The sequence below is a fragment of the Falco naumanni genome, chromosome 2, assembly GCF_017639655.2.
Source record: "Falco naumanni isolate bFalNau1 chromosome 2, bFalNau1.pat, whole genome shotgun sequence".
In the NCBI taxonomy this organism is placed as follows: domain Eukaryota; kingdom Metazoa; phylum Chordata; class Aves; order Falconiformes; family Falconidae; genus Falco; species Falco naumanni.
The window spans coordinates 806,450-819,623 of NC_054055.1; the positions used below are offsets into that span (position 1 = coordinate 806,450).

Below are 13,174 nucleotides of genomic sequence, written 5' to 3' on the forward strand. Positions count from 1 at the left end.
CACATATATAGGTCAGGAAGCCAAACAAGGCAGCAATTAGGAGGCAACAGACGCTGTTCTTCCTGCTCCAGCTGGGGAAGGGGTCCTGGCCACAACCAGCAGCATGCAAGGAGGTGGTAGATAAGGTGACAGCAGCCAGAGGGGGCTGGAAGGAGAAGCTTGTGCTACCTGAATATACACTGTTGGGGCAAGAAAAGAGACAGGGAAGGCAAGAGGTGCCTTTGGCTAGTGACTGGGCTTTCCAACTGTGGAGAGAATAAGCAAGAAAACACCCACCAGTTCCCTCAGTCTCACCTCACAGGGCGAGTGCCCCATCCCCCCAGAAGCCCCTCTGCTGAACTTGCACCAGTTTGTCAATACCTATCTTATACTGGGAAGCCCACAAGCAGACATGCTATCTGGATGCAGGCTAACTAGCACTGAGCAAAAAGAGAACACACTTTCCCTGCAATGGCCCAGGATGCTGCTGACCTCTTCCGCTGTCAGAGGCAGCTGCTGGCTCCTGGTCAACATGCTGTCCGCAGAGCCTCCTAGGGCCTTCTCGGCAGCGCCCAGCCCCAGCCTGCATCATCATAGGGTATAGAGGATGGAGACTGGGTTTGACATTGATAATGTGCAGCTGTGGCCCTGCAGCAAAGATGTAAATAACTTTGAAGGAGTACGAGAAAAAAAACTGGATGAGACAGAAACAAGGGGGAATGTGACCTTGCCTCCAGAAGGTAAGGGAACAGCAGGAACAGCGGAGTCACCTATAGTGAACAGCGGCTGGGCACGTGGACAGTAAGAGTTTCACCAATAATAAAGCTTTAGCAGCACATGTACAGAGTATAAACTTATAAAAGCTGTAACTAACTAACAATAAAGGTCTTTGCTTCACCATCCTTGCGAAGTCCGTGCCTCGTACACCACTACAGGGGGTTCCTTTTTCTCAATTGCAGCCTGTCCTCACTGACTATAACTTAATGTCCCTGATGCTACACTCCCACAGCCTGTCTACTTCCCCCTGAATAGCAGCTCTGCCCTTAACTATTTCCCAATCCAGCAGCACCTACAAATACAATGCAAGTGCCTTCAGAGACATTAATCTACCATTTTAAGATGTAAATTTGTGAAGCATTCTTAATTTTTAAATAGCTTTGATACCTGCCATTTGATACATGGGAAATAAAGAGCAGCCAGAGGTCAGGCAATGTTTTCCTATCCCATTTCAAGCAGACTCCACCACGTATATTCAGGGAGTCCTCTCTTCTCACAGAGTGTGGGGTTTTGCATTACTAACAAGCTAGGAGGAGGGAGAATCAGACTATCAGAACCTGCCCTTCAGTACTTCAGATTCACTGTCAAAGAAAAGGAAACAAGAAACATTTGGAACAGAGACAAGCTGCTGCAGGGGTAACAGTCTAAATGTAGTTCTGCAGTTACACCAGCACCAGAAAAAAAGTAGTTCTGCATTATTTTTTCCTATAAAATTATTACACTAACATATATATGCTACCTCTAGAAAGCTAGTGCTACTTCCTCAAAAAATTTTTTTGCAAATTACCTATTTTTTCTGACTTTAGTTTTCAGTCAGGAACTTTACGTAACCTGAATTAGTGGTACTGTAGAGTTAAATTTTAAAGTGGTTATAATGGCTTTTAAGAAGAGGGAAGGCGATGAGCCTGCTAGGGACACAAGGTATACTTTAAACAAGTACTTAAAGTAAACTTAAAGTTTACTGCCAGAATCAGACGTAAGGCATAACTATGGGGTCATATCCTGCAGTAGTTGAGACTCTGCAACATCAGCATGTTTAAGAAAGGCTTGAGGTTTTATTAAAAAAACACCATTCTCTGCTGAATTCAGTGTTAAGCTTCCTCATCTTCAGTTTTCCACATACTGCACAGTTGTGTGCTGAAACAGAATTACACATTTTTTGTAGCTCACCAGGATACATAACCTGAAAGAACTGGAGAATTAAAGGACAAGGTCATTAGCGGAGTATTTCTTACTGGTTCTTTTGCGCCCAATCATGTTAGTAATGTTTATACTTACTGCCAGAGTTAGGTTTCAAAGCTAATATCCTGTCAAAATAAGTAGCAGTTTACAACTCCCACAGCCATCATTTTTTACTTTGCAGATACTCTGCATATGCAGCCTGGAAGAAGGGGGAAAGGAAAAAAGTCTCAAATTTGGTTAGAATGAGAAAACTTGACAGCCACAAATTAAGTGCATCAAGCTCTGCCAGCCAGCCTTTAGTTTTTAAGCAGCAATTGTTTTAAGCTTTCTTTCAAATAAAAATCAGGGTCAGCCCCTAAGATCCAAACACACCAGAGTACCCATCTACAGGAATGAAGATAAACAGAGCATTGCCTTTGGTATAGCTAATCACCTTACATACACAACTTAAGACCAGCAGTGGCACTTGCATCAAGCTCTCATTTACAATTGCTCTTAGAAATTGTAGGTTCTCGTTTTCTCTTGTTAAGCAAGAAGTGTTGGGTTTCTAGTCAGCAATCCCACCAACATTTTTATGTTAAAACCAGTTGGATAACTGTAGGCAAGCAGTTACTCAGACTAGTTACTGCAGTAGGAAAGGGAAAGGTGATAGTTGAGCCAATCGCAGCCTCAATGCGTGGCTGTAGGTTCTGTACTTGAGAGGTAGAAGGCTCCCTACGTAATATCTCCTACCGCTGCCAATGTGTACACTGTGAGTTTGTCTTTTCTGTTTTGTTCCCAAGTCCTGGTCCCTCAGAGAGCCACAACACCTCTGTAACAGTTGACTACTTCTGGCAGCGAGCCCTTAAGAGTGGAGAAAGCCAGGCTGAAAGAACATTTTAGGTATAGTGTATACCCATTCTGCCCGTCTGGAGCAAATAGTGGAATAGTTTTGCTCCACACACAAACAGTCCTCCAGTACTGTCTCCAAAGGCCCTATACCTCCCCATACATTATACAACCCATGTACACAGACTCAAGTCTTCAAGCCACCAAAATCCCCACCTCACCAGCACTCTGAACTAACAAAAGCAATGAGCACCCAAGGCAGGGAGTTTGCACATGCCACACTCAGCCAAGCACCACACAGCATTAGTAGTACCTATCCACCCTGGAGGGTGGAAGGCCACAAACAGCGTGACTATAACCACACCATATCGCAAAAAGCATGTGCAGACCGCACTGCTGACATGCTGCTTCCCTCCAAGGCGGGGGGGGGGGGGGGGAGACAAGGCACAGGCACATCATGCCGGCTTTTCAGGAATGCCAAAACCTGGCAATCTGTATCTGCGAGGGAGTGTTGTCAAAAGCTCCGAACTAGCAATTCTCTAGAGACTCAGTCACATTTCTGAGAAACAGGCAACACAAGACCAAACGCTAATGGCAAGAGGAGCAGCAAAACAGCTCAAAGTCCTTTAATTTAATTCCGTGGCTCAGCATTCAAAACAGGAAGTAGTGATGGGCAAAGCAGGTCACATCACTGTGTTGTTCAGCAGCCCAAGGCAGTTCACAGCACACAGATCTCACTTGGTTCTCTCTTCTCTTCCTGAGGGTCACAGCAAGATTGCATCCAGTAAACAAGAGAACATCTTTCTGTTGTCATTCATTTCACTACTATTTTTGTGGAAGTTTTTGTACAGTTTACATAAACAAGTTAAAGCAGAATTTTGTTTTGTGAAACAGGACCTCCAGAGGGCATCTTTTCCTGCTTGATCAGGAGGGTTGGGACACTGAAGGCCAGCTGCCCAGGACCCTGTCCAGACAGCTACTGAGTATCTCCAAGGATGGAGACTCCATCACCTCCTAGGCAACCTGTGCCAATGCTCACCCACACAGTAAAAAAAAGCACTTCCTAGTATTTAGAGCAACACTCCTAAGTTTCATTTTGTGCCCACTGCTTCTGGTCCCATCAGTTAGAGAGGACGCAATACTTTTTGCGGTGAACCAAGGAGACAGAAGTTAATTAACTGTATTTTGTTCCAGTGACTAACTGAAGCACGTAGCACAGGACAGTCCCTGGCAAAATCCCTGGCTCATATCAGCAAAAGAAAGAAATGTGAACTGCAGGACTCACAGAGATGTCTCAGTGCCATCAGCAGCTCACGGATGCAGGGTCTGGCATGGACATGTCTAACCTCAAACGTGTGAAATATCACCTCCAGTCAACTTCACAAGCATTTTTCTTTCAGAATTTATCCTTCAAAGCTACAAATCTCAGAAGCATAAGTCTTCAAAACTGGGAAGTAGATAGGATCTGCTGCTTTAAATTCTATTTTAACCTTTGCTGAGCTGCTGCTCTTTAAATTACTGCTATAGCTGCTTAAGTTTCCCTCCCCAGCACGATCAGCTGCTATTATTATTTTACTAATATTTGTTTCTTCCTGCTTCAATGGTCCCTGTCACAGTGATGTGCCAGTCCTGGTGATGTCACAGCCATGTTAGAGCAGGCAGAACATCAGTAGTGGCCCATGTCACAGGGGAGTTGGTGACACAGCCAGCCCCAGATGGGCACACCAAGGGCTGTGCCAGGCAGGGAGGGCAGGGCAGCTGTTTGTCCTTTGTTGTTTCTCCTGTGCATCACAGCCAGACACCCAGAGAGCGGTTAGGATGAGACCACAGCATGCTCCTGTCCTTTGGCTCCAGAGATAAGTATCCTTCCTGTACCCCATCACAGTCATGCAGGGAGCTGGAGGCTCCTTACAGCCATGGGCAAAGAGAGCTTTCTATCCTTTCACCCTGGAGAGCTGTGGACTGGGCCACAGACGAGCTCCTGGCACCAATACTAGGAATGCAGTGGCCAGAACACTGGTAGCAGCCCATGTCACCGGGGGGTAGGTGACATGGTTGGCCTAGGACAGGTGTTTCCTGGCAATCAGGGAGACACGGGATGGATAGCCTTGGCAGGAGGCTGGGAGAACCCCAGGCAGGGAGGTCTGAGGAGATGGGAGGTGACTCCTTTGGTTGTTGATTCTCCCCTCTTTGGCAGCTGCAGCCCCATATACAGACATAACCAGACCAGAGCTTCTGCTACTCAGCTAGAGAGTGCTGTGCCTTTCTACAAGGACACTGACCTAAGGATAGGGAAACACACACAGCCCCAGCCTGTACTGTATCATGGACCTACAGACAGCTGGAAGTTCCCCACAGCTGAGGACAGAGGGATCCCTGCACCAGCCATGACCTCCAATCTCCACCCACCCACCATCTCCAAATGTCATGGCCCTACAGGCAGCTGGAAGCACACCACAGCCACAGATTAAGGGATCTCCGCACCCCATTATGGTCCTATAAGCAGCTGGAAGCCCATCACAGTCTGGGACAAAGGGAACACCACAGCACCAACCATCTCCATGCTCCATGATGGACCTACATGCAGCTGGAAGACCCCCACAACTAAGGGCAAGAGGATTTCTGCACCAACCCCCATCTCCACACTCCATTAATGGTCTTACAGGCAGCTGGAAACTCACCACAGTCACAGACAAAGGCAGCACCACATCACCAACCATCTCTCTATCCTATCACCCACCACCTCGTAGCTAGAAGCTCCTCACAGCCACAGGCAAAGAAATCTCCACACCACCTACCAACGCCATACCTCACTGTCCTACAGGTAACTAGAAGCTTCACACAGCCACAGGCAAAGAAATCTCCACACCACCTACCAACGCCATACCTCACTGTCCTACAGGTAACTAGAAGCTTCACACAGCCACAAAAGTAACCTCTCCACATACCCTCCATCATCTCCATACCAGCAGCCAGAGAATCCATGCAGCCATGAACAAAACACCACCCACCTTAAGTACATAAAGTTCCTCAAAATAAAGTTCCTGATTCATAAACCCATTATCTGGTTCTTCCAGTTTGTGCTGTCTTCTTCAGTAACTTTTTTGGGTTGGTTGTTGCTTCCTTATATTTATGCATCTTTAAATATATGTGTGTACATACAAGTATGCGATACGCACACACACATCAAGTGTACCTCTGAATAGATCCGAGTGTCACACAGAGGGGACCCGGTGGGTGGGAGGCACCAGGGCTCCGTGCTGCAGGGCTCCCCAGGAGCCACCTGCACAGGCCAGCAGACAAGCCATCTCTTTTATACTGCCCAATACAAAAGAAGAAACAAAAAACCTTATGTAATTGCTTCCTTTTTTTGTTTTTTAAATCATTCCTGCATGTCTTTTCAAATGAACTGGATTGAAACTTCTTGTAGTAATGCTTTATAGCTCACTGCTGCTGAAGGAGGCAGTTCTCACCTTCACAGACTGCTAATGTGCTGGCCCCTTTCTTGGGTCAGGAAAGACATTTCTGCAGCTGCATCAAGTGTAATCAGTAACAAACCCACCCTGGTTTTCCCTGAACAACTGCAGGAATGATGTGCCAGCTCAGGCAGGTAGCAAGGGGGAAGTACAGCAACAAGGAAGAGTGAGGCTCCCTTCTTCCTCCAATTCTCTCATATGATGCAGAATAAAACCCACTTGCTACTCAGAACATTTTAAATGCATTAGACGACCGAAATGTGTAAGCCAGCAGTTAAAAAAACCACAGAAAATCCTGCAACACCCAGAATACTTACATTTATGAACTCAGAGGTACCTAACACAGCAAAGTTCCAAACTGTACAAATTAAGTCTTAATGCTGAAGTCTGATTTCTGATATCTGACAATTAAGTGTGTTTAAACACAGAACAGCCATCCTCTTTCCCACCTCCATGATGACAACACAGAGCACAGTACAGTTTATTTATCAATAGACAGTAATCCCACAAAGCATAAGTTTCAAGACTACCCTGACGGACATCACTTAGTCTCTTGTCTTAGAACAGGCACAAAAGCACTGCACTTGCCTTGTTTCAGGGCTTCTCCCGTTTCACAAAGTTGTTTATGCACTCCGAGTGGTATTGGTTGTGCCAAAACAGGGTTTGTAACCCAGTCTACCCAGAATCAACTATTTAAATAACTCAGTTTTATGTTCCCCATTTTAATGCTAGAGCTTGCAACACATACATGTAATTTCAAAAAATTTATCTTCTCACTTGTGGCCAATTCCTAGACTTTCTTTCCCCATTTTTAGTCTTAAAAATTCACTTAAAAGTCTTAATAAGAAAGAATATTGCAAGTTGAATAACAGGAACAAATTATTGGTCTCTAAATACCAAGTCCATTTCCACTTGAAACACATCTTAGATGTCACAAAAATTAGAAGAACACTGATGGGCACTCCAAAAAAGCCCTAATACCCTAGGTTATGTATTAGGAAAAAATTAATTCACTGAAAGGGTAGTCAAGCACTGGAACAGGCCGCCCAGGGACATGGCGGAGTCACCACCCCTGAAGGAGTTCAGAAGACATGTAGATGTGGTGCTTAGGACCATGGGTTAGTGGTGGCCTTGGCAGTGCTGGGCTAACAGTTGGACTCCATGATCTTAATGGTCTTTTCCAACCTAAATGGTTCTATAACCAATGAAGCCACCTTGATAGCAAGCAGGAAGCTATCCATGCTACATTTTTGCACTGACATCAAGTTCATGAATTAGCAAAATAAAATTAGAGTACTGTGAAACAGGCTTGCACAAACAGCGCCTGGAGAACTAATTCGAGTTTTTCCCCTCGTGACTTTCTGACAGTGCCTTTGTAATTACCACAAAACATCCCTTCTCCCAGGTGCACTCCACCACAGCTGCCACAGCCAGGTACAGTCTGGGTACAAATGCTCCTCCCTATCTTTATTGAATATATGCAAAACTATACTGCACTGAGCAGGCCTGGGGAATGGGAGTCTTGGCAGCAATCCTACAGGACTAATTAATAAACCAGCAGCCAACAGCTTGAGCTTAGGCTTGATTTTTACAGAGCAAGGACGTACTGAGGGAAAACAAGAGGGCACCTGTTATTTACTCAGTTTCAGGCAAAGATATGACTCTTAGTTTGGGACCATGTTTTTCATTAAGTAGGTCAGGATCTTAACCATACTGTTCTCTCCCACCAGCTGCTCAACTAGTATCTGACCCTCAGACTTGCACTGAAACCCCCTCTGCTGCAACATACAACAAATGCTCAGCTGCTGTACTAAGCGCACCTCATTTTTGTGCCACTCTGCTCACAGCATATTCCTGCCACTCTATAAAGCCACCTAAGACAAGCACATAAAATCATTACTACAACCAAGGTCCAAAACTCTAACATTTGCTCCAAAGAGAAAGTTTTCTTGGAGACAACTGCTCTGACGCAACTTTCTACTCAAGCCAGACTCCTTCAGGAGACTCAAGGCAGATGTGGAAGTACAATGAGAAAGTCAGAGTGGATGAAGAGGAACTAAAGGGAGAAAGTGTAGGACAATGACAAACTGTTCACACAGTTTACCAGTGAGGACCAAATAAAAGGCAGGTGGGTGCCTTATGCCTCCAAGGCTGTGTCAAAACACACAGCAATTAAGGAGAATGGGAAAGGAGGGAGACTTAGTTAGCCAGCTTCCCTTAAGCCAGCTGCTAGAAGCATTAATGAAGATGAACAATACTGGTGAGAAAGGAAAAAAAGAACAACCATCATATGGTCAGGTTTCTTCCACCCACCCACACCCCAGCCCATAATCAGTTACAGTTTTAGAAGAGGTTAGCACAGGTACCCAAATCGAAAAGGATGAAGAGCACAACTCTAAGAATTAATTACAGCAAGTAATTTTCAATTAAGTTAGAGGCCGAAAGCTCCCCACAGCTAAATACAGCTGTGAATGTAGTACATAGATTTTTTTTTATCTTGATCAGAGGCAGCAGAAGTCCCTACAGCTCAGGAAGCTGGAGCAGGGGGAGCAGGGAGACCAACAGCTCCTTGTCAAGTTGTTTGATAAGCAACAAACCTACAGAATTCTCATTTCCTGGGTTTGTGGTGAAACATGAGGTCATTGGACAAATAATCCCTCCTCATGCCATGCTTGATTGTTTCTCCTCGCCTTCCCGTCCCACAACACCTTCACCTCTTTTGCTTTCATCCTCTACAGAATGACCACCCATGTCCCCGGCCAAGCAGCCCCCACTCCTGCTCAAGCGCCAAGTCCTCCTTCAGGTGATTTCGAGTTCTCAAAATTCACAGGAACCCTTTGAAATCTCTCCAAGTAATAAGTTCAAGCAGCCTTGTAGGAAAGGTTATGATTATCACCTGGGGAAGCAAGGGTAAACAGGTACAGTCAAAACAGACTCTTCAGTTTGTATTTTATTTGTTAATTGGGGCCCCAGAAGGAGCTACAGAAACAGTAATATTCACTGGTTTTATTATTAAATTGCTGGGTTTAATAGAATTTTTTCCCCAGTAACCTTAATGTTAAATAGTGTAGTGTTCTCCTACTTCATAAATTTTTAAAGATAAACATATATTAATCTGTTTAAAGAAAACAAACCACACCACCTTTCAATACACTAACCAGAAGTTATATATAAAAAAAAATTACTAGAGTTCAATCTGGGTTATCAAGTGTGTTACCAGGAATGCTATTTCCCTCTTCCACTCCCTCCCTCCCCCATGCCACTATTCCCAGAAATTTTCGCAACATATTTTCACAAGAGCAGCTCTAAGTGAAGAATGCGCAGATGGCGAGTGTTAATGCCTGCAAAAATTAAAGAAGAGAGCATGTTTCCAAGTAGCAGAAGGGCTGTCACATAGAGTTTAATCTAAGCCCTCCTGCTTTGATCCTGACAGGACAAAACTAAAGAGGAAACAGTATAAACACACTGACAATCACCCTCATTAAAGGCAAAAAAAGGGGGGTGGGATCGGGGAAGAAGCCCCAGACAGAAAGCTAAACCACTGATGCACTGGTAATTTACCCTTCCCCACCTCCAGGATAACGTTTTAAAGCACAGGCCATGCTGTTTGGTCAAAACAGCTGAGGGAAATAAAAAACAAAGAGTAATCCTTCCAACAAGTTAAGCAAAATAACCTCCAGTGCCATATTAACATTATGGCCCCAAATTATCTTTGGGTGGTTTAATCAGAACTAACCAAGCCTGCAGTCCTGCTGACACCCTGTTGGAGCTACAAAGGGGCGGAGCACGCCCGAACTTAAGATCCCTGGAGCCTGCTTCTTCCCTGGGGAAGGTGTTAAATTCAGGAAGCCGAGGGAAACAACCTCAAGCCATTCGAGTCCTAACCGCGTTTTAAGCCGTTAACCAATCCCCCCCCTACATCTGGTTTCGCAAGAGACACGTCTGCGCCTCCCCGAAGCAGGAGCAGCACCACGAAGCAGGTGCCATAAGCCCCGTGTGAGATGACATCATGGCATCCCTCCACCCGGCACAGCCCCGGGGGCCGCACGCCTCCCGGGCCGGGAGGCTGTCACCGGGGAGACTGTCACCGCGGGCCGGCCAGACCCGCACAGCGGCTGCTCCAAGGCCACCTGCCACCCCCGACCCCGTGGGAAAGGCCCCTGCCGAGGGGACAAGGGGCCAACTGCCACCCTCAGCACCGGGCAGGATGGGGAGGGACGGCACGCGCGACCGCACCGGTGACTAAACACGCCGGGGGAAGGGGGGGAAGCCCCCACGGGGGGGGGGGGGAGGGGGGCGTGCCACCGCCGCCCCCCGCCACACACCCACCTTGTCCCAGCTCAGCCACTGCCACACCGCCTTGTCCAGCTGCGCGTCGCCTGTGCTGCGGGCGATGAGCACGTTGGAGTTGACATCCTCGGAGGCCCCGCACTCGCCCATGTCGCCGCCGGCGCGGGCCACGGGTGGGCGGATGGCGGGGGGGGACGCGACAAACGGCGGCGGCTTCGCTTCTTCTTCACTTCGCGACGCCCGCCTCAGCACCGCACATCGCCTGAGGGAGGAGAAAAGCTAAAGGAGGCGGGCCGGTGCCCCGGCACCTGGGGGAAGCAGAGGAGGACAGAGGTTCCGCGGGGCTGCCCGCGGCGGCCGCTATTTACCTCAGCCCAGCGAGAATAACGGCGCCACCCACCTCCGCCGGCAAGGGACGGGGCGCGCGCACACGCCCGCGCCCTGCCGCGCCCCGCCCGCGCCCGCCGCAGCTCGACAACAACCGAGGCCCCGCCTCCGCGCCGCGACTCCGCCAATCACACCTTGCCCACCCCACCGGCGGGGCGGTGCCCCCCCGCCGGCGGCAATGCATGATGGGACATGTAGTCCGGGCGCAGCCGCGGGCTGTGGCAATGAGGGGTGGGCGGGAGGAGAGAAACTACAACTCCCGGCAGCACCCCCGGCGCGCCTCAGGGTGAGGGGGAGCGGGCAGGGCTGGGGGGGGGGACGCGGGTTTGCTTCCCCCGGCGGGACCGGCGGCGGGGGCCTGACTCCTCCCGCCGCATGCCCGCTCAGGTGGCCGCGTCGCTCCCCTCAGGGGCCCCGGCTCTGTCTTGCTCCCGCCCCGGGCTCCCCGGGGTGGCGGTAGCGGCCCCACGGGAGGGCAGCCGTCGGCGATCGGTGTCGCACAGCGCTTGGCCCGCGGGAGGGCAGGCTCAGGCTGGAGGCGGAGAGGGGCTGGGGGGAGGCTCCCTGCTTTTGCTTGATGCAGAAAGAAATGTGCAGTGTATCTCTTAACCAACCCACTAAACAGGTGCTCTGTGCCTCTGGGTGATCTATTTGAGGAAAAGCTAAAATCCTCCCTGGTTGTGCCCCTCCTCCAGCCTCTCAGGCAGCCTTCACGCTGCCAAGTGCATCATCTGTGCCCTCCAAACGGCGCTACCCCAGGGGACGAGCTCGTTGTTCAGAACCATTTCCAGATGGGCTTCAGCAGCAATTCATTTTCCATTGGAGGGAAAACGGTAACCCCCATCTCCCCTTCCCAGGCTGCGTCACTTCGAATTGAATTGCCTGTCCCCGAGCAGAAGGCCGTGGCCGTGACCATGTTCCACAGCACATCTTCATCGCACAGAGCATCCTCATGCCGCTGCAAGTTCTGGCAGAGGTTGTCATAGTGACAGCAGGCACTGGAGAGGCCTATGAGGCTTCGGGAAGATGGGCAGAGGGCGTTGGGATTGCTGCAGGGGATGCTAGTCATGAAGGGAGGTACAAAATGCCACGGCTGTGTGCAGCACAGGCTCCTGGGGGTGGTGGAAAGAGAGACTGAGGAGAGAGGAAGATGCAATGGAGAGATGACAAAGATGTGGGGAGGCAGTTTGGGGTACCAAAGCAGCATAGCAAAGGATGTGGTTGAAAACTGTAAATATAGAAGGGGATGATCCATCATAAGAAATATTAGAAACCTCAATACCATCTCTCCCCTTCGAAGCTCTCACGTCCCTGTCCTGAAGGGACCTCTTTCTTGGCTACAGACACAAACACATCCTCTGATCCAGAGGTCTGACTTGGGTGTGGGAAGTTGAACCTTTAAATTGGCCTGTCACAAGAGATTCCTGATAGAAGTCAACAGAAGATAAAGATAAGAACAAGGAAGTAAATCAACCTAAGTCTTCTGTTATCAATGAAGGACTCTCCTAAGGTTGTTTCTGGTATAGAAGGAGTAGAAGAATCTGGACACTGCTGAAGTCAGAGTGAGGAAATCTGGCATAATAGATGACTCAAGCAGTAAGTGAGTGGGATACTCCCATCTCCAGGTGGATTTGAGGGGTCCATCCTTTAGTGCTGATGCTCGAAGAAGGAGTGAGCCTGTGGAGCAGTAGGGAAAGGCCCTATGCCTTGCAGGACCACAAGCCAGAGGTGAGTGACCCTGCCAGCCCAACCTGAGAGCAGGACCACCCAGCTCCACACTTCCCACCAGCTCTGGCTTCATCCTGTGAGCATCTATACCCAATGCCACCTACATTCCATGTTGTTTTCTCTCCCATCCTCATTTTTTTTCCTTCTTGCTCATCTCCTCATAAAGAGGCGGCATCTGTAGCAGCGCTGATGCTATGCTGGGCCCAGCAGTCTGATTAAAGCCATGCCCCAAGCAGCCAGATGCTGGCACATTTCTTCAGGACTCAGAATAGCTGACAGGGATGGCTCCTGCAGTGAATTTGCACCTGAGAGTCAGCATGAGGCACAGCACCTGCTTTTCATACCTTTGCTGCTCTTTTCTCCTCCTTTGTGTTTTGTCTTCAAGGAAAGAAGGCCAGAGCCCAGCACTACAGGAGCTGCAGCCCATAAAACCTTTGTTTTCTCCCCCAAAAAAAGACAATGGCCCTGTTAAATACCTCTCCAAATAGCATTTCTTACAAAAACCCTAGCCATTTGGGAAGGCAGTA

The 13,174-nt window shown here is 48.6% G+C and overlaps 1 protein-coding gene across 4 annotated transcripts in view; it reads right to left on the reverse strand.

The window, feature by feature from the left end:
- PGM2L1 (phosphoglucomutase 2 like 1) overlaps nucleotides 1-11,022 on the reverse strand; it is a 44,417-nt gene extending 33,395 nt beyond the window's left edge. The window contains exons 1-2 of one of the 4 annotated variants that reach the window (XM_040583340.1): nucleotides 10,933-11,022; nucleotides 10,572-10,794 (exon numbers count right to left, since the gene is read on the reverse strand). In XM_040583340.1, coding sequence (XP_040439274.1) covers nucleotides 10,572-10,682 — 111 coding nt within the window. In that variant the 5' untranslated portion in view covers nucleotides 10,683-10,794; nucleotides 10,933-11,022. Of the gene's footprint in view, nucleotides 1-2,034; nucleotides 2,138-10,571 lie in introns of all 4 variants that reach the window. The other 3 variants (XM_040583339.1, XM_040583343.1, XM_040583342.1) reach the window with 3 other exon arrangements.
- Nucleotides 11,023-13,174: the final 2,152 nt, after the last annotated feature.